This window comes from Nematolebias whitei, chromosome 9, assembly GCF_014905685.2.
Source record: "Nematolebias whitei isolate Nwh7 chromosome 9, NemWhi1, whole genome shotgun sequence".
NCBI classification, from domain to species: Eukaryota; Metazoa; Chordata; class Actinopteri; order Cyprinodontiformes; family Rivulidae; genus Nematolebias; species Nematolebias whitei.
In genome coordinates, this window is record NC_056506.1 from 18692519 (window position 1) to 18712398 (window position 19880).

Consider the following 19880-nt stretch of genomic DNA (forward strand, 5'->3'; position numbering starts at 1 on the left):
GTGGACACACACTCCTGCCCGTGGACACACACTCCTGCCTGTGGACACACACTCCTGCCTGTGAACACACACTCCTGCCTGTGGACACACACTCCTGCCCGTGAACACACACTCCTGCCCATGGACACACACTCCTGCCTGTGGACATACACTCCTGCCTCTGGACAAACACTCATGCCTGTGAACACGCACTCCTGCCTGTGGACACACACTCCTGCCTGTGGACACACACTTCGTCCTGTGGACACACACTCATGCCTGTGGACACACACTCCTGCATGTGGACACACACTCCTGCCTGTGGACACACACTTCGTCCTGTGGACACACACTACTGCCTGTGAACACACACTCCTGCCTGTGAACACACACTCCTGCCTGTGGACACACACTCCTGCCTGTGAACACACACTCCTGCCTGTGAACACACACTGCTGCCTGTGAACACACACTCCTGCATGTGGACACACACTTCGTCCTGTGGACACACACTTCGTCTTGTGACCAGTCTCTGGCATGACGTCATCAGCCTTCGGTAATCATCGGCCATTTGTTTGGGTGTTTCCTTGACTGATTTGTTTTTTGAAGGTTTTTTAAATATTTGCGTGGCCTGAATGTGAGAAAACTTAAATCCTCACGTGCTTCCACAGTCATTACCACTTAGTATGTCTTGAGACCATCATGGTGGGTGTTGGATTTTATTGAATTTTGCTATAAAGTTTGGATTCTCATATTTTACTGGAATACACAAACTGGAAAAAAAATGTAGGACCATTAAAAAAAAAAGTTAAATGTTTTTTCTTGAATGACGCCACCTTCTTCGGTTGGCAGGAACATCCTGCTGGCCTCTAAACACTCTGTGAAGATCGGAGACTTCGGTCTGATGAGGGCGCTGCCGAAAAATAATGAACATTACGTCATGCAGGAGCATCGCAAGGTGCCCTTTGCATGGTAAGGTCAACGCATAAAAACAGATTTGGCTGTTTTATTGATTAGCATTAGAAAATATTATTATTCTTTTGTAGAAACAACAAAATCATGTGCCAGTTGTTTAAAAACAGGGTTACTGGGGTCTCTTTTATTTCTGCTCTGTCAGTCTGAACCAGCTTTTCTTAATGTTGTTATTCTTCCCCTCTTACCCCGTTTGGTTTACTTGTATAAATTACAGAGAACATCTTCATGCAGCTTGCTTCGTGTCGTGTTGCAGGTGCGCTCCGGAGAGTCTGAAGACGAGAACGTTCTCTCACGCCACGGACACATGGATGTTTGGAGTCACTCTCTGGGAGATGTTCACACATGGACAGGAGCCGTGGCTGGGCCTGAACGGTAGCCAGGTTAGCAAACAAACAATGTGCACAGAGACAGAAATGTCTCCTACAAAAGTTTCTGTTAACTTTGGTCTTTTTCCGTTTTGCGTGAATCCAAACCAGATTCTTCATAAAGTTGATAAAGAAGGACAACGACTCCCCAAGCCAGAGGACTGTCCCCAGGCTGTCTATAATGTCATGTTGCAGTGCTGGGCTCAGAAACCAGATGACAGACCCACCTTTGTCGCTCTCCGTCAGTTCCTCCTCGAGGTGAGTGTTTAACTCAGCAGAAACGTCATTCTGACGTGGTTAGTTTGTTTGTCGCCGAGCTTCATGCTTGGACGCTTTATATATTTTATCTGCTGAGGAACCTGTGGTAATGTCTCGAAAACAAAAAGTGCTGCCATCTTTAACACCTTTTGAGCTGAGCTCAGGTTAGTCGCTGGCTCCATCTTGTGTGGTTTCTTTGTTAAATCGTACCATCCTGTTTGTTTTCAGTTCATGCCCACAGACATGTGTGCGCTGCAGGACTTTATTGAGCCCGACAAACTCCAGATCCAAACAGACGACATCATCACCATCATAGAGGGAAGGTGGGTGAAGGCTGGTTCTGTTCACCACAACATGGAGTAGACAGGAAGTGCTCACGATCACACTGCAGGTAATAATGTCCTGAGAGCGCAGCTACGGCATGCACTCTCAGGACACTATTACCTGAAGTGTTCACTCAATGAGGACTGAACTAGGCAAGAGGACCTTCGCCTACTCCACTCCTGTTTCCTGGAATACCTTACAAAAACATTTGAAGCTCTCGACCTTGACCTCTCTAAGCGGCTTTAAGAATCTGTTGGACTCCTGGCAGGGACCAATGCAGACATGTTCCTGTTTTTGTTTTCTACATTCGCCTTAGAATCTAGCTGTTTTTTTGTTACCTTTTTCTTTTAGCCATCCTATTTGTTTAAAAAAAAAAAAAAAAAAAAAAAAAACTGGAGTATGACTTTTTATAACTGTTAATTGTTGTCACTCTTGTCCATTGTTGTCATCGTTCTTTGTTGAAATCAGGTCTCTCTTGTAAATGAGTCCTCGAGGCTCAATGGGATTCATCCATCCATCCATTTTCTTCCGCTTATCCGGGGTCGGGTCGCAGGTGTAGCAGCTTAAGTAAGGAGGCCCAGACTTCCCTCTCCCCAGCCACTTGGGCCAGCTCTTCCTGGGGAATCCTGAGGCGTTCCCAGGCCAGCCAAGAAACATAGTCCCTCCAGCGTGTCCTGGGTCTTCCTCTGGGCCTCCTTCCGGTGGAACGTGTCCGGAACACCTCACCAGGGAGGCATCCAGGAGGCATCCTAAACAGATGCCCAAGCCACCTCAACTGGCTCCTCTCGATGTGGAGAAGCAGCGGCTCTACCCTGAGTCCCTCCTGGATGATCGAGCTTCTCACCCTATCTCTAAGGGAGAGCCCAGACACCCTGCGGAGAAAACTCATTTCGGCCGCTTGTATCCGAGATCTAATTTGTTCGGTCACAACCCAAAGCTCATGACCATAGATGAGGGTTGGAACGTAGATCGATGGGTAAATTGAGAGCTTCGCCTTTTGACTCAGCTCTCTCTTCACCACGACTGATCTGATGAAGCCAATAAGACCACATCATCTGCAAAAAGCAGAGACGCAATCCTAAGGCCACCAAAACAGATCCCCTCAACACCTTGGCTGCGCCTATAAATTCTGTCCATAAAAGTTATGAACAGAATCGGTGACAAAGGGCAACCTTGGCAGAGTCCAACTCTCACCGGGAACAAGCCTGATTTACTGCCGGCGATGCGGACCAGGCTCTGACACCGGTCATACAGGGACCTAACAGCCCATATCAAAGAGCCCGGTACCCCATACTCCCAGACTATCCCCCACAGGGTTCACCGAGGGACGCAGTCGAATGCCTTCTCCAAGTCCACAAAGCCGGTTGGGCAAACTCCCACGCACCCTCCAGGACCCTGCTGAGAGTGTAGAGCTGGTCCAGTGTTCCACGGCCAGGACAAAAACCGCACTGCTCCTCCTGAATCCGAGGCTCGACTATCTGACGGACCCTCCTCTCCAGAACCCCCGAATAGACCTTACCAGGGAGGCTTAAGAGCATGATTCCCCTGTAGTTGGAACACACTCTACGGTCCCCCTTTTTGAATAGGGGGACCACCACCCCGGTCTGCCAATCCAGGGGAACTTCCCCCGATGTCCACGCAATATTGCAGAGTCGCGTAAGCCAACCCAACCCTACAACATCCAGAGCCTTAAGGAACTCCGGGCAAATCTCATCCACCCCTGGAGCCCTGCCACCGAGGAGCTTTTTAACCACCTCGGTGACCTCAGCACCAGAGATTGGAGGGCCCGAACCAGAGTCCCCAGGCTCCGCTTCCTCAGTGGAAGACATGCCGGTGGGATTGAGGAGGTCTTCAAAGTATTCCGCCCACCGACCCACAACATCCCAAGTTGAGGTCAGCAGCACACCACTCCCACTATAAACAGTGTTGGTGGCGTACCGCTTTCCCCCCCTGAGACGCTGGATGGTGGACCAGAATCGCCTCGAAGCCGTGCGGAAGTCATTCTCCATGGCCTTTCCGAACTCTTCCCATGCCTGAGTTTTTGTCTCAGCAACCACCCGAGCCGCATGTTGCTTGGACTGCCGGTACCCATCAGCTGCTTCCGGGGTCCCACAGGCCAAAAAGACCCGATAGGACTCCTTCTTCAGCCTGACAGCATCCCTCGCCGACAGTGTCTACCATCGGGTTCGAGGGTTGCTGCCACGACAGGCACCGACAACCTTGCGGCCGCAGCTCCGGTAAGCTGCCTTGACAATAGAGGCATGAAACATGGTCCACTCAGACTCAATGTCCCCCACCTCCCTCGGAACATGTTCAAAGTTCTCCCGGAGGTGGGAGTTAAAACTCCATCTCACAGGAGACTCTGCCAGATGTTCCCAGCAAACCCTCACAATACGTTTGGGTCTGCCAGGTCTGACCGGCATCCTCTCCCACCATCGGAGCCAACTCACCACCAGGTAGTGATCAGTGGACAGCTCCACCCCTCTCTTCACCCGAGTGTCCAAGACATGTGGCCGCAGATCAGATGAGACGATGACAAAGTCGATCATCGAACTGCGGCCTAGGGTGTCCTGGTGCCAAGAGCACATATGGACACCCTTATGCTTGATCAAGGTGTTCGTTATTGACAATCCATGACGAGCACAGAAGTCCAACAACAGAACACCACTCGGGTTCAGATCGGGGGGCCGTTCCTCCCAACCACACCCCTCCAGGTCTCACTGTCTTTGCCCACATGAGCATTGAAGTCCCCCAGCAGAACAAGGGAGTCCCCAGGAGGTGCACTTTCCAGTACCCCCTCCAAGGACTCCAAAAAGGGTGGATAATCTGAACTGCCGTTTGGTGCATAAGCACAAACGACAGTCAGAACCCGTCCCCCCACACGTAGGCGGAGGGAGGCCACTCTCTCATTCACCGGGGTGAACCCCAACATACAGGTACCAAGTTGGGGGGCAATAAGTATGCCCACTCCTGCTCGGTGCCTCTCACCAGGGGCAACTCCAGAGTGGAAGAGTGTCCAGCCCCTCCCAAGGAAACTGGTTCCAGAGCCAGAGCCATGCGTAGAGGTGAATCCGACTATTTCTAGCCGGAACCTCTCAGCCTCACACACCAGCTCAGGCTCCTTCCCCACCAGTGAGGTGACATTCCACGTCCCAATAGCCAGCTTCTGTAGCCGAGGATCAGACCACCAGGGTCCCCGCCCTCGGCCACCACCCATCCCACATTGCACCCGACCGCTTTGGCCCCTCCCACAGGTGGTGAGCCCATGGAAAGGGGGACCCACGTCTCCTCTTCGGGCTGTGCCCGGCCGAGCTCCATGGGTAAAAGCCCGGCCACCAGGCGCTCGCCCGCGTGCCCCACCTCCAGGCCTGGCTCCAGAGTGGGGCCCCGGTGACCCACGTCCAGGCAAGGGAACATTAAGTCCATTTATTTTTCTCTTCATCGGGGTCTTTGGGCTGCACTTTGTCTGGTCCCTCACCTAGGACCTGTCTGCCATGGGTGACCCTACTAGGGGCGTAAAGCCCCTGACAGCATAGCTCCTAGGGTCATTGGGACACTCAAACCCCTCCACCACAGTAAGGTGGCAGCCCAGGGAGGGACTCAATGGGATTTACCTGTCTAAATAAAGGTTGAATGATCAGCCAGATCACAAACATGATGCTACCTGCTGACTTTAAAGAGATTTGTGAATGTGAGGTGTAAACCTCCAAATCATGACTTTTTTACAGGACTTAAAACTAAAAGAACTGATAACTAAAGTTTGTACCATCAGTTCAACATTGCACTTATTAACCTGTTCCTTTGACAAGCGTCACCTTCAGTCACCTCAGAAGATATTCAGATCCTCTTTTTTAATGTTTTTTTTTCTGTACTCAGATTCTGTTGAGGATATCACTGTACATTAATTTGTTTTTAATTCTGACACATGTCATTACCTGTTGCTGAAAACCTCCTCCATAGCATGATGCTGCCACCACCGTGCTTACTACAACCCAGTTATTTCCAGACAATGGTGTTTAGAACTGAAGACGGAGAGGTCCATGATGGAACACAACAGTTAGCATCTTATATTACTCTATTTTTCACCGTACACGTCGCACCGCCCTATAAGTTGCATCAGTCCATATTTGTCTAATAAAGTGGAAAAATCCATAAATATGTCACTTCGCTGTATACGTCACATTTGTTATGCGTCACCGCTGACAACCCGGTGGAAATGTGGACCGGTGTTGTGCCAAAAATCTGGACAAAGGTGGCAGACTATGGCAAGCCGACTGTGTCATTAATAGCTAATTTTACCCATTACATGACACAACATACTGCTTGAGTGCCATCTAGTGGCTGAAAATGGTAGTGTTTAATATTTTCAGTCAGAATGAGTGAAAATGGTCCTATCTCAGCCAAAAATTGATTTATAAATATGGGAAAATACATAAATACGTTGCGTCGACATATAAGTTGCAGGGCATGCAAATTATGCAAAAAAAAACGTGACTTATAGGCTGAAAAATATGGTAATTAACCGTAAGCCTATCTTGCAACAGCCTACATAACAGAAGAGCTTTCAGAGATGACACAGCTGCAGACCTTTATCTGTTGCTCCTTTCTCCTCTTCTTCATAAACTGGACACCTGATGGATTTGCACCCTGCATCTGGTGGAGGGCACCCACTCCCTGCAAGTGGACAATATGAAACCGATACCTAGGCTCTACAGGCTGTATGAAATGAGTTTTATTTATTTGAGGGGGAGGGCGGGGGTGTGTCCGGGTGCTCTTGCCACCCTTGACCAGATGCTGCCCTGGGCAGCTGCCTATAGCCCATATCAGAAACCACCACTGCTCATATTTAACACCTCCATGTGTTTCAGAGCTGAGAACTACTGGTGGCGTGGTCAGAACAAGCGTACCCTGAAGGTGGGTCAGTTCCCCAGGAATGTGGTGACGTCTGTGGCAGGGCTGTCAGCGCATGACATCAGCAGGCCTCTGAAGAACAGCTTCATCCACACGGGTCACGGAGATGCAAACCCTCAGCGCTGCTGGGGCTTCCCACACAGAATCGACGAGTAAGACACAGACTTATCAAGGTTTAGTGTGAACTAAAGAATCATTTGGGCCTAAAAACACCAGCATATGTTGCAGACACATGTAGGAGATGTTTAAAAAAGTGTTGATGTAGTTGTCATCATTCACCAACAAATGGCGCTAGCATGCAGTTAAATGAACTATTCCTTGTAACATGAAGTCATCAGACTGATGTTTGCTGTTCTTGTCTTTCAGTTTATACCTCAGGAACCCCATGGATCCTCCTGATGTTCTGGGTTTTGAACGCTGTTCTACCCGGCCCACACAGCTTCCAGGACAAGCTAAAAGTGGGTTAAAGTTGTCTTTCTGTTTGTGTTTACCCGGACAGTAACTGTCAGATTTTATTTAGTCATTTAGTCCTTCAATTAAAAGAAACAAAAGAAATGAAACAAATTCATAAAAAAAAAAAAAAAAAAAAAAAAAAAAAAAAAAAAAAAGCAACAATGAATGAAAAGGAGCAGAAAGAAGAAGAAAATTCTTATATCTGCCCCTTATTTAAAAAAATATAAAATAAAAAAACCACTCAGGCTTGAACAATCACCAAAGCAAAAACAAAAACATCAGGCGTTCTTCACATGGTATCAGACTTTACTAACAATTTCAACTTAATCATCTTTTTAAACATATCAATTGTTTTAGAAATGTTACAGTGATATCAAGTCAATTGAACAAATCATATTCCCTGAATTACAATGCAGCTCCTTCAGACTAGTTCTAACTGGAGGTTTTACAAACATTTCTATTCCCTTAAGGTTATAATGATTCTCCTTTTTTAAACAAATTTTAATTGAATATTTGGGGATAATATTTTTATGAGCTTTATATATGACTTGTAAAATACGATATTCAACCAAATCATAAAATTTTAACAATTTCAACTGATGAAATAATATATTTGTTGGGTGATCATAGCACTTCATACTAATAATTCTTGTAGCTCTTTTTTGTAAAATAAAAATAGGATTTGTAATTGTTTTGCATGCTTCCCCCAAACTTCAGTACTATAGATTAAATATGGAACAATCCTTACATTATAAAATATATACAAAGCTTTGTCATTCAAAAACTATTTTACTTTATACATTAATGAAATTGATTTGGTTGTTTTTACTCTTAAGTAATTTACATGAGATTTCCATGTCAGCTTCTCATCAATAATAACCAAAATTTTTATTTAACTCTATGAATTTCAGTTCTGTCAATTTTAAATGGGACTTGGATAATTTTATTTTCATTACTAAATATCATGTAGTTTGTTTTTTCTAAATTTAATAACTTATTAAGTTGGAACCAAGTTTGTATTTTTACGAATTCGACCTGTATCATCTCTAACATCCGTTCAATATCTTCTCCTGAACAAAAAAATTTATCATCTGCAAATAAAACACACTTCAAAAGCCCTGACACATCAACCAGATCATTCACATACATAATAAACACCTTTGTTCCCAACACAGAGCCTTGAGGGACTCCACATCCATTAACACAAAATTCATACCTTACATCATTTATGTGTACAAACTGTGTCCTATTATTCAAATAAACGGATACCCACTGTAGTGCTAATCCTCTAATGCCATATTTATTCAGTTTTTCAAGGAGAATGGTGTGATCAATATTGTCGACGGCCTTTTTTAAATCAACAAAAACACTAACACAATACTGTTTTTGATCAACAGCTGTTATCTCTTCTATTAGTTCCATGAGAGCCATTGATGTTGAATTGTTTGTTCTAAACCCATAGTATTACTTCAAATATTCTGTTTATCTATAAATCTATCTAATCTGGTTACAAACAATTTCTCTAATATTTTTGAAAATTGTGGCAACAAGGACTGTAATTAATGAACACACATTTCTCATCATTCTTATAAAGAGGAACTCTCTTTGCTATTTTCATCCATCCATCCATCCATTATCTTTTACCCGCTTCTTCCATTTTGGGTCACGGGGGTCATCGGTGCCCATGTCCAGCAATCACTGTGTGAGGTGCGGGGTACACCCTGGACAGGTCTCCAGTCCATCACAGGGACACATAGAGACAAACAAGACAAACAACCATTCACTCTCTCACTCACACCTAGAGACAATTTAGAGTTACCAATCAGCCTAACATGCATGTTTTTGGTCTTTGGGAGGAAACCGGAGTACCCGGAAAAAACCCATGCATGCACGGAGAGAACATGCAAACTCCACCCAGAAAGGCCCCCGGACCGGGGTTTGAACCAGGGACCTGCTCGCTGAGAGGCAGCAGCTCTACCAGTTGCGCCACCGTGCTGCCCATTGATAAATTACATATTTATGTAAATGGTTCAATAACATAACTCATTATATCCTTTACAAACATCATGTCCATCCAGTCTTTTGAACTTTTATCTGCAAGATTTTTCACAACACTCAGTATTTATTCTTTATCAGTGTCACCAAGAAAAATGCTGTTGGCACAACCCATGACTGTATGACTCACATCATTATTTACATTTGGTATTTTAGCTGCAAGACTTGGGCCAACATTCACATAATATTCATTGAATTCATTTACTATTTCATTTTGGTCGTAGATTTTCTTGTCATCTTTTACAAAATACTGTGAAATACCTGATCGTACTTTAGGATTTTTCAAAACACTATTCATTACTCCCCATGTTACTTTCATATCACCCTTGCTTTTGTAAGTCACTATAATATCCCTTCTTATGTTTTTATGTTAATGAGATTTTATTATTTAAAAATGATTCACTATGACAATAAAACGACCCCATTTGCTCCTTTTCTGTTGCGGGTAACCTTCACCATGATCGCACTCGAAACAAAAGACTGTGTGGTCCAGTTTGAAGGTTTTAACAGTGAAAATGTTTCTCCTGTTTTTCTTAACGAACCGTTAAAAAGCGTTCGGACATTTATTTGTTTCCTTCTTATTATCACAGTTTTTGCTGCTACCAGTTTTCTGTCTTTTGTGTTCTTGCAGAGGAGCCTCCTCCTCGCCCTCCTCAGCCTGCAGCGTTATTCAGGAGTAAGTCTGGTTTCTCTGAGCACCTCCCCTCCTTCCTGCCCTCTCTCTTCACATTGTGCATGTCTTCATCTCGCTTTTTCGCAGTTGCGCTGCATGCGCTGCATGCGCTTCATTTTTCTTGAAATCATTTTGACTTCTCTACCTCTCCTGGCAGTTGTGCAGTGTATTTGCTTTACAGTGTTTGTTTTTTTGGCGTGACATTGAATGTTTCTCCTAAATATGGTATAAATTATAATTCTAAAAAGAAAACAAGATTAATGGAGTTAGACAAGGAAAAAAAAACTAGTTTTAAAATATACTTTCCAAACTTTTGTATTTCCTAGACTCGTTTCTAGATAAATCCCAGACCCTTTATTAATAAGTCCATTCTTAGAAAACAGTTATCCACCAAACGTCAGTGTAAGAAGAATCCGAGGTCAAAGATGACCCTGATAGAGTTGACCAGCTCTTCGACAGAGATGGGACTGTCTGTCTGACAGTTTATGAAGAAGGTGTCGGGATCAGAGGAGACAAGACTTGAACCTTCTGACCGTCAAGGTTAACATCCTTCATCATACTGGGAACACTGTCCTCAGTGTAGCATGGTGGTGGCAACATCATACAACATCATCAGAGACTAGAAACAGGTCAGAGTTAAAGAAACAATGAAAAAGAATGTAGAAGAGTCTGAGGAAAACTGTTTGAGTCTTCCATGGAGTTGAGACTGGGACGAAGGTTCACTGTCCGGCAGAACGTTGACTGCCAACACCCGACTGAAGAACACGCAGAGTTAGATGTTAATCCAATGTAGAATCTCTGGTTTAATTAAAAACTTGTTGGACACGAGCAGTGCCTGATTTGAAGGAGCTGTGGCTGTCTGATCATGAAGAACGGACTAAAGGTCCAGCAGTCGGTTCTACAAAGTTTATGGAGGAGAACCTGAAAAGACTCTCTGCTTGGAAGTATTAACTCTGTGTTTGCCTGCAGACTGTTGGTGGGACACTGCACGTCTTGTGTTTGTGGTGATCTTTAGGACAACATGATGTCTTTACGCTTGAAAGCTGTTATCATGAAGTAACGAGCGTCTCGCTTCTCCTTCAACAGAACATTGCTATGATCCAGTCAGTGAAGATGATCTGTCCTCTGCAGCACTTAAGAGACTGTCGCTGAGAAAAAACAGCTCACTCAAAAGCCTGAAACTTAAACCGTGTGTCCCTGGTTCTAAACTGGGGGCTAGCAGGACTTCTAGACCCTCCCCCAGCAGTGAAGGGTTGCTAATTGACTTTGATGAAGAAGTCCCCTCAGCCTCACTCCTTCCCTCCCCTGTGGTTGAAAATCAGAGTCCTCTGCTGGCCAAGCTAGCTGTGGAAGCACAAAACATCCTGGACAAGACCCCCCCTCAAAGCCCATTTACAGGGCTGCCTCGACCCCTCCACCCCACTCCTGTAGTGGACTGGGACACACGACCATTGCCACCACCCCCTGCCTACGATGATGTAGCCCAAGATGAAGATGATATGGAGGTAAGGTACCCCCACACTTCATGCTAGAAATGATTTTAGTTCTGTCTCTGAAACCTAAAGAACTCCTCGATCTTCTGCCCCCACCAAGGTGAGCTCCATCAACGGTTCCAAGCAGCAGCTTGAAGATGAAACAAGTCACGTCCGTGGTGTTGATGGAGCTCTCTCTTCAGGACACAAGATGGAGGGGGAAACCTTCATCTCAAGGGGGACAGACAGGCCAGTTCTCAAGGACAACCTTGTTCTTCCAAGTGAGCACAATCGAGACGTGTCCACCTCGTTCTCCCAGTCTGTGGAAATCTTTCAAGAGCTCCAGCAAGAGTGCATGAGGAGGCTCAATACCTCCACAGGAAGAGCTCATCGATCCTCACCAGCCCAGATCTCAACACCAAGACCTCAGGTGTTTCAGAATTCACAGGACGAGCAGCAGAGGTCCTTCTCCACCAGTGAGGACAAACCTCAGATCCCCCCACGTGTCCCCATTCCCCCTCGCCCCATAAAGAGGACTGACCACACATCTGCCCAGTGGTCCAGGAACCTTTCTCTTTCTCTAATACCAGCTGAAACCAAAGAAACTCTTTCAGTCCTGAGTGGACCACCTCAGATACCTGCCAGGGACCTTTTGTCTCAGCCAGGATCCAGAACTCCAAGTCCTATTTGTCAACTGGGCTCCACTCAACAGAGGCCCTGCTCTGCCAGCCCTACCCTGCAGGTGTCACCTGTCCCCTGCCCCTCTGCACACATTCACAGCTCCTACCTCTCCACCTCTCCAGGTAGACCCATGTTCACCACGCACAGCTTTGCCTCAGACCCTAAATATACTGCACACAAAATGATCCAGGAGCAGGAGAACATCTCTGGCAGCAAAGGTCCGTGCATCCTGCCCATCGTCTGTGACGGGCAGAAAGTCAGTAACACTCATTACTACCTTCTGCCAGAGAGGCCTCCTTATCTTGATCGACTTGAGCATTTCTTCAGGGAGCCAAAGAGCCTCTCCACCTCTGATGCAGAGGAGAAACACGTACGACAGGCTAACATGGCCACGGTAAGACCAATAGTAGTCAACACCCAACCAGTCCAGAAACCTGGGCTAGTCCAGCTGGGGGAGCTGAAAGCCAACTTTTCCTCAAATAATAACATCAGTCTGAGTGGACCCTGGTCAGGACTGAAGACATCAGTGAGTCTCCCTCGTGTGTGTTCAGACGGGTGGACAACATCGGAGGTCACCACTTCCTGTCCCACGACAGACAATGGAGGACAGTCCCTGGACACAGTCAAAATGGTACGTTTAGTTTGTTGGATGACCTGTTTCATCCTGTTACTAACACACAGCTGTTGTTGTTTACAAAAGGTGCTGGAAGACGAGACTTGTTCCAGTTAAGGTTCGGTTTATTAATCGTGTCGTCTTTAATGCTTCAGGGATTCATTTTTGTAGGTTGGGTCAAAGGTACTGATCTTACCCCTCCTAAGGTGAACACATGAGCGTTGAGTCCTCTTCTCATGTAACAATCTTAATTATCAGTAATCAATTGAGTTTTACTAATTAAAGAAATGAAAAGACTTAAAATGACTTGTTTTAATGAAACTAATGTTCCTTGAAGACGTTCAACAGGTCAGAGCTCAGAGACTGTGTTGGGGATTACTCTCAGCTACTGCTACATGTAACTTTAGCTCAGCACCTGTAAAACTGACTGGGGTCAAGTCCTTTTATGTTATGGTTCATTAGCTCTGGTGGCCATCTTGAATCAGGTTGAGTCCAGAAGTTAATCAGTTGTAGAGGTCCATCCTGGAACTAACTATAGATGTTGACGTGTTCTGAAGGAGAGATATGTGATTATGATGTTCAGTGCCAGGAGGGCTGTGATCATCCATCCATCCATCCATTCATGCATCCATCCATCCATCCATTCATGCATCCATCCATCCATCCATCCATTCATGCATCCATCCATCCATCCATTCATGCATCCATCCATCTGTCCATCCATCCATCCATCCATCCATCCATCCATCCATCCATCCATCCATCCATCCATCCATCCGTCCGTCTGTCCGTCCGTCCGTCCGTCCGTCCGTCCGTCCGTCCGTCCGTCCGTCCATCCATTCATGTATCCATCCAATATCTTTACCAGCTTCTTCCTTTTCGGGTTGCAGGGTCACTGGTGCCCATATCCAGCAGTCACTGTGCGAGAGGCATGGGGCACCCTGGACAAGTCTCCAGTCCATCACAGGGACACATAGAGACAAACAACCATTCACTCTCTCACTCTCACCTAGAGACAAAGAGTTACCAATCAGTCTAACATGCATGTTTTTGGTCTGTGGGAGGAAACTGGAGTACCCGGAGAAAACCACACAGCACAGAGAGAACATGCAAACTCCACCCAGATACTTCGAGGAAACTAAACAGCCAATGGCCAAAAGGATGGACCAGCACAGAAGATCAACATCATCAGGCCAGGACTCTGCGGTCTACACTCATCTCCAGGCCAGCGGTCACTCTTTCAAGGATGAAGATGTTCACATTGAAATTGTCCATCACATAAAGAAATCGTCCATCATTAAACAGGGGTGGAGGCCTCCAGGTTCAACTGTCCCCCTCTTACAATGCTGTGATTGCTAGTATCACTCAGCCTCCAGTGAATAGCAAACAGCCATCAGAGCACTAATGATCCATTGTTAGGCTGATGGTCCTTCTTGATCATGTGAGCAGCTGGTTTTGGTTGTCAGCAGCAAACTGGTTGATCCACTCTGAGAAGGTGCTATTTATAAAACTGAGTTTGTTGCAGCTCCTCAGACTGAAGAAGTATTTTGGATAAAAGATGAAACGTTTCAACAATTTTTTGTAATCCATCCAGCGGACCTGACTTTACTTTGTTAGGGAGTGTGATCCATTTGAAGTTAGATATGTCTTCTTTTCTGCTCTAATCTTTATTTGCTGGACTCATCTAAAATTTACTTTAAGTGTAAAACACTGTAACGTGCACTGTTTCCTCCACTTCAAAGCCTGAAAATAGTCAGTTTTTGTATAAACAAAAATAAAGCCCACAATTTTTTGAGTAAAATGTTTGATTTCTTTATAATTCTGACCCAAACTGAGTGGGACAGAGCTGACAGAGGCCTGACGGCTGCCCATGGATCAGCTCTTTGCTGTAGATCCAGAGATGTTCGCTCAAACTCAAGCAGTTGTAAGATCTGGAGTCATTTATCAACTTATGGACGTGCTTTTGTTTGGTTGTTTGGACATATGGTCTCACTGCACAACAAAAAAAACAAACATTGTTGTTGTTTTTTTTATTTGAACAAAACAATTCATTTTACTGAGACAAAGAGCTGCTCTGCTCCTGATCGCTCACTTTGAAGCAGCTTCCCACTGAAGCTAATTAATCGACTCAATGGATCATGTGTGGTTTGTAGGTGCAGGAAGCCGTTCATGCTGCAACAATAGAGGAGTGTCGAGCTGCTCTCCAAAACCAAAACTGGAACGTCCACAAAGCTGTGATTTATCTGAAGGTGAGCACAGTTTTACTGGTTTCATGGAAACATGACGTTATGTTCAGATCTTTATTGGTTGTGTTGTATTTGCAACAACATTCACACAAGCTCATCTTAATGACAATACATGCTTGTTATCAATATTGTGCAACCCTGTACATTTAGTTTTCTTGCAGGGACGCCTCAAAATGTCAAAACAAGCGAACACAATGTTCTTTTAACACAATGTTAGATTAATCAGTATAATATCAAAATAAGGTGTAAGATCATATCTTTTAATTTTAATTTAGCTCAAAATAATTTTTCTCATCATCTTGTTTTGTACTCTTCAGATATTTGGATAAACGTTTTATAATTTTGAATTGCTTTAAAAAAAAATTCTTATTGATCCAGGCCATGCTACCATCTTTCCTCATCCTAGTTCTTAACGACGCAGGTCTGGACAATATCAGAGGCAAAGGGAGACAATTAGCCACGCCCACATTTAGACTTTAAGTGCCAAGTTTTATGATGCTCGACCCACCAGAACAAAACAAACGCCTCCTGTTTGCAGAAAACAAATAAAAATGAAATAGATAAAATAAATACTTTGTAATTATAAAAGTATGCAACTGTTTAAATTCTTCAATGTGAAGGAAAGTAAACAGACAAAATACTGTGACTTGCTACAAAGTTTAACACAGTAGAAAGACACATTGACATAGTCTTTTTCAATGAGCTAATCCTAAACAAACAAACAAACAAACAAACAAACAAACAGTTTCATGATTCTCTGCTCTGATTGGCTGCCACTTGTTTTTATTGTTTATCAAATTGTTCTGAAAATGATCCCAAACGTCTCATTTGCCTCCATCAAACTCATAGAAGCGTTGTCTGCTGTAGTCAGAACAGTTGTGTGTTTGTTATTGGCCTTGAGGGCCATCAGGGAGGACTGTTGGGGTCTCTGGATTTTCAGCTCGTCACGTATCGAAAACTCCTGAAGTAATTCTGAAAGAACAAACTGGTAAATAAAAACACGTCTGCGTGTCTTAAAGTCTCGAAGTAACTCATCTCAGAGACAGACACAACATCCCAGCTCAGACCTCGAGAGATTTTCTCTGTTTTACTGCAGGACAGAACAGCTGAAAGGACATCAAGAGCTGATCAATGGAACTGCTAGAAGCTCATTTCCAGTCTGTTGATAGTCACAGAACAGATCAGACACTGGTACCACTCTGAATGAGTTAAAAACATCCCAGCTCTTTGGAGGCCTTTTATAGACATAAATGTGTTGGGTGGTGTTTGAATTGACTGCTGCAGGATGAGGTGTGTTAATAAAACAGCAGGGAGCTCTTCAGTGTTCGGAGAGGGAAGGAAACAACCGGAGAGCCCAGGTTTGATCCAAACAGCTCTTCCAACCTTCTGCTCACCGTCATTCTTCACCAGTGCTTCATTTGTAAAACAAACTGCAGGAAAACTAATAGCTGTGTGAGACCAAGGTTCACTGAGGCCAACACTGATACTGGAACACACACACAACACAACACTTAGGAGGACAAACAATTCACATTTATTATTTACTTTTTAACACTTTATGTGTGATTTATAAATGAAGTTTATTAAATCTTACCGTACCAGTTGTTTAGCGCGCACCACTTCTCTCACTCATCCTAACACCTCCCTCCCCCCAGCTCCTGCAGATAAGGGGCGTTCAGTTCAGGACAAATTCAGATCTCTGATTGGTCAGTTGCTGACAAGCCTAATGGATTGATTGACAGGTGACATTAAAGATCCGACTCGTGCAAAAAAAAAAACATCGATTTTACTGGCCCGTTTGTGTCATTTATTCCATATTTATACTGAATTTATTCAATATTTTGGTGAATCTAAGGTTTGAGAACTGAGCTTCCTTACATAACTTTATTATTATTAAGCCTGAGAGTTACCGGATCCAAGCCAACCATTACCGGAACACATCCTGTCAAAATAAGAGAGTTCCCAGATCCTGTTCCGGCAGGATCCGGCTCAAATTAAGCCCCACAGTCTTCACCAACATGGAGTGTGATTAGTTTTCTGTGTCCCTGCAGGTGGAGCAGTTGTTCTGTTTGGGTCTGAGGAGCCGTTCCGAGTGTTTGAAGCTACTGGAGACGTGTGACTGGGATCTGGAGCTGGCCAGCTCTCAGATGTTCGATGATTCTGGATCCACAACAAAACAAAGGTACTGAAGTGTGAAGAGTTCCTGGAAGTCTCACGCTCTCTTTCCTGGTTAGTTTGAGAAATAATATCTGCTGTATTCACACAACGACCCGACTCTTTAACCCTTTAACCTCTTTGCGTTTATTTATTTTGGTTCAGTCAATAAACATTATTTTTTTGACAAAGCCTAAAAATCCTTCTTCATTTTGTCAGATTTTTTTTTACAAACGCCCCATAAATCACAGTAATCTTTCCACACACATATTACTTGGGGGGGAACCGACCACAGGGAAAATCCATTATAAATAAGTTTTGATCCCATATTTGTCATATAAAATAATGCATTGTTCTCAGTGAAGTTTTTCCTTTATTTTATTTCTTCTATGCTTTCCATTTTTACATTCGCTCACTAGGTGGTGCTCAACTTTTACATATGAGAGCCTCTGTACAAATGTACCTGAGAATATTTCACATGAAGAGGTTTGTCTTTCCCGACTGGACCTCACCTCTCATCTCATCCGACAAAATGGCTTTAGTGTTGATGTAAAGAGCAAAATATATATTTGTAATGTGCACAAGTAAACATTTAGAACAAAAAAGTTGTTCCACATGCATGCAGGCTGCAGCATCAGCCGATCAGACCGACTGACTGCCCCAGCTGCTAATATTTCTGGGTCAGTACAAACAAAAAGTGGAGCAGAACCTGGTGCTGTGGATGAGTACAGTTAAAAAAAAAACATGTCCGACTGCCAAGAGACAGGAAAGAGTTTGACTGAAAACAAGGCCTAGCTTTCAGACCCTGGATCTGAAGGACCTGGTGGGCCGGAGGGTCTTCACAAAACGTTGGACAGGAATTTTTAAAGAATTGTCAGAAATAACTAAATAAATACATATTGGTAATAATAATAATAATAATAATAATAATAATAATAATAATAATGATGATAAACATTTAGAGTGTAATAATGGGGGGAAAATGCCTTTAATTGAAAAACTGTAACTATTTTGTTAATTTTTAAATAAACTAAAGCGTGGATGCTTATTAAACTAAAGACTCTTAAAGTCTTCTAATAAAATAATAAAAAAGAAGTTAAATTTGATGTTTTTAATTCAGGCTGAGATATCTCTAAAAGACTGAGTATTGTGGGGAAAAAATCACAAAAAACATTTTTCCCTGGACCAACAACATCAAAATGTGGGTGGGAAAGGTAAACCACCCACACCTGCCTCCACCCTCATTTACCCAACTCTGGGCCCTTGAGCCAGGCCCTTAACCCCCACCATCTGCTCCCATGGGTGCCCTAGACAGCAGCTCTCTGCTCCACACAGAGGGCTGTGGTAGCTCCTGGTCTGTGGTTGCATCAGGAAGAACATCCGGTGTAAAAACAATCACCAAGTCTTCGTGTGAGTTAGTTCACTGTAGCGACCGCTGAAGAAGGAGCAGCCGAAAGAAAAAAAGTTATTTTAAATAGTTACATAAGGCGGTAAAGAACAGTGATGGTCAGACAGTTTAAGGGAATTCTGACTCTTTAACTTCCACTGCAGTCAGATTAAACCTGATGTTTGTGATGTCACTTAAATATCTGAACTGACTCCATCCATCTGGATGACACGTCGCCTTCATTTGTGCTTAAAATGAGCGTCCTGGTTGAGCTGCTGGAGGTTTCCGTCGTGCTTTTCTTCTTGCGGAGCGTCGGCGTGCAGCAGAATGATGCAGCGGCTGTTAACGAGGCTCAGTCTGGTTCTGGCTGCTGCACTCACCACCTTGTTATACTTTGAATATATTCTGATAATCCCAATGGGGACATTTATTCTCTGCATTTTTCCTGTTGCTCATGTGGAGCAGAGGGCTGCCATCTGACGCTCCCATGGAAGCAGCTGCGGATAAGTGCCTTGCTCAAGGGCCAACAGATGTGGGTGCTTCACCTTTCCCACCTCAGTGTTTTTCTGCCGCTCTGAGGATTTGAACCTCCGACTTCCTGATCACAGGCTCACCTGGATTTAAAATCCAGTTTTGAGAACGCTGCTGGTGCTCCAGATGTAAAACCCTTCCTGTGGATAAAACGTGTCGCCTGAAACGAGCAACAAGTCGTTAAAGACAGAACGACTGATCAGCTGCTCTCATGTAGCTCTCTCTAACCTGAATCTGTTCTGATGTCTGCAGATGGAGACAGGAAGCTGAGAGCGGAGCGTTCTGATTGGACCATCAGCAAGACCTCGTCAGACGGAGGATCTCCCGTTTGCTGCTTCTTTCATGAAACTGAACATTTTACTTTGACAGATAAAGAGACGAGCACGACTTTAACAAGTACAATATTTGCTGTAGGTACAAACGTGTGGCTGGGAGAATAAAGACTTTGGGTCACAGTTGAACTTTGCTTTGAAGGTTTTGTGATTGTTGCATTTATAAGGAAGCTGCATCCCTGCCATCCACTAGCCGGGCTGGAAATAACTGGCCCAGTCTGCTCAGAAAGTCCAGAATCCAACAAATGCACATTCAGTTCAAGTAAAAAATGTGCTGCTAGATGGGGATTGGTGAGGATGATGAAGACGTGCGGCCTATTTAAACAAGAAACCACAGCTGCAAAGGAAACCCATTTATAGACAAATAAAGATTTGAATTTGTTGTCTGCAGCTTCACTCTGAGCTAAAAATTACTTAACAGCTGTTACTGGTCAGTGTGTGTCCTGCGGGTCTTATCCCGGACCCCAGGCC

At 44.4% G+C, this 19880-nt stretch overlaps 1 protein-coding gene across 1 annotated transcript in view; it reads left to right on the forward strand.

Moving 5' to 3' along the window:
• LOC119414909 (activated CDC42 kinase 1) overlaps positions 1–19518 on the forward strand; it is a 65896-nt gene extending 46378 nt beyond the window's left edge. The window contains exons 4-15 of the mRNA XM_037682028.1: positions 832–951; positions 1208–1334; positions 1431–1577; positions 1806–1900; positions 6770–6964; positions 7179–7270; positions 9952–9996; positions 11080–11498; positions 11587–12777; positions 14913–15008; positions 17057–17187; positions 19330–19518. Of these exons, the coding sequence (XP_037537956.1) occupies positions 832–951; positions 1208–1334; positions 1431–1577; positions 1806–1900; positions 6770–6964; positions 7179–7270; positions 9952–9996; positions 11080–11498; positions 11587–12777; positions 14913–15008; positions 17057–17187; positions 19330–19363 (2692 nt within the window). The 3' untranslated portion in view covers positions 19364–19518. The remainder of the gene's footprint in view (positions 1–831; positions 952–1207; positions 1335–1430; positions 1578–1805; positions 1901–6769; positions 6965–7178; positions 7271–9951; positions 9997–11079; positions 11499–11586; positions 12778–14912; positions 15009–17056; positions 17188–19329) is intronic.
• Positions 19519–19880: the final 362 nt, after the last annotated feature.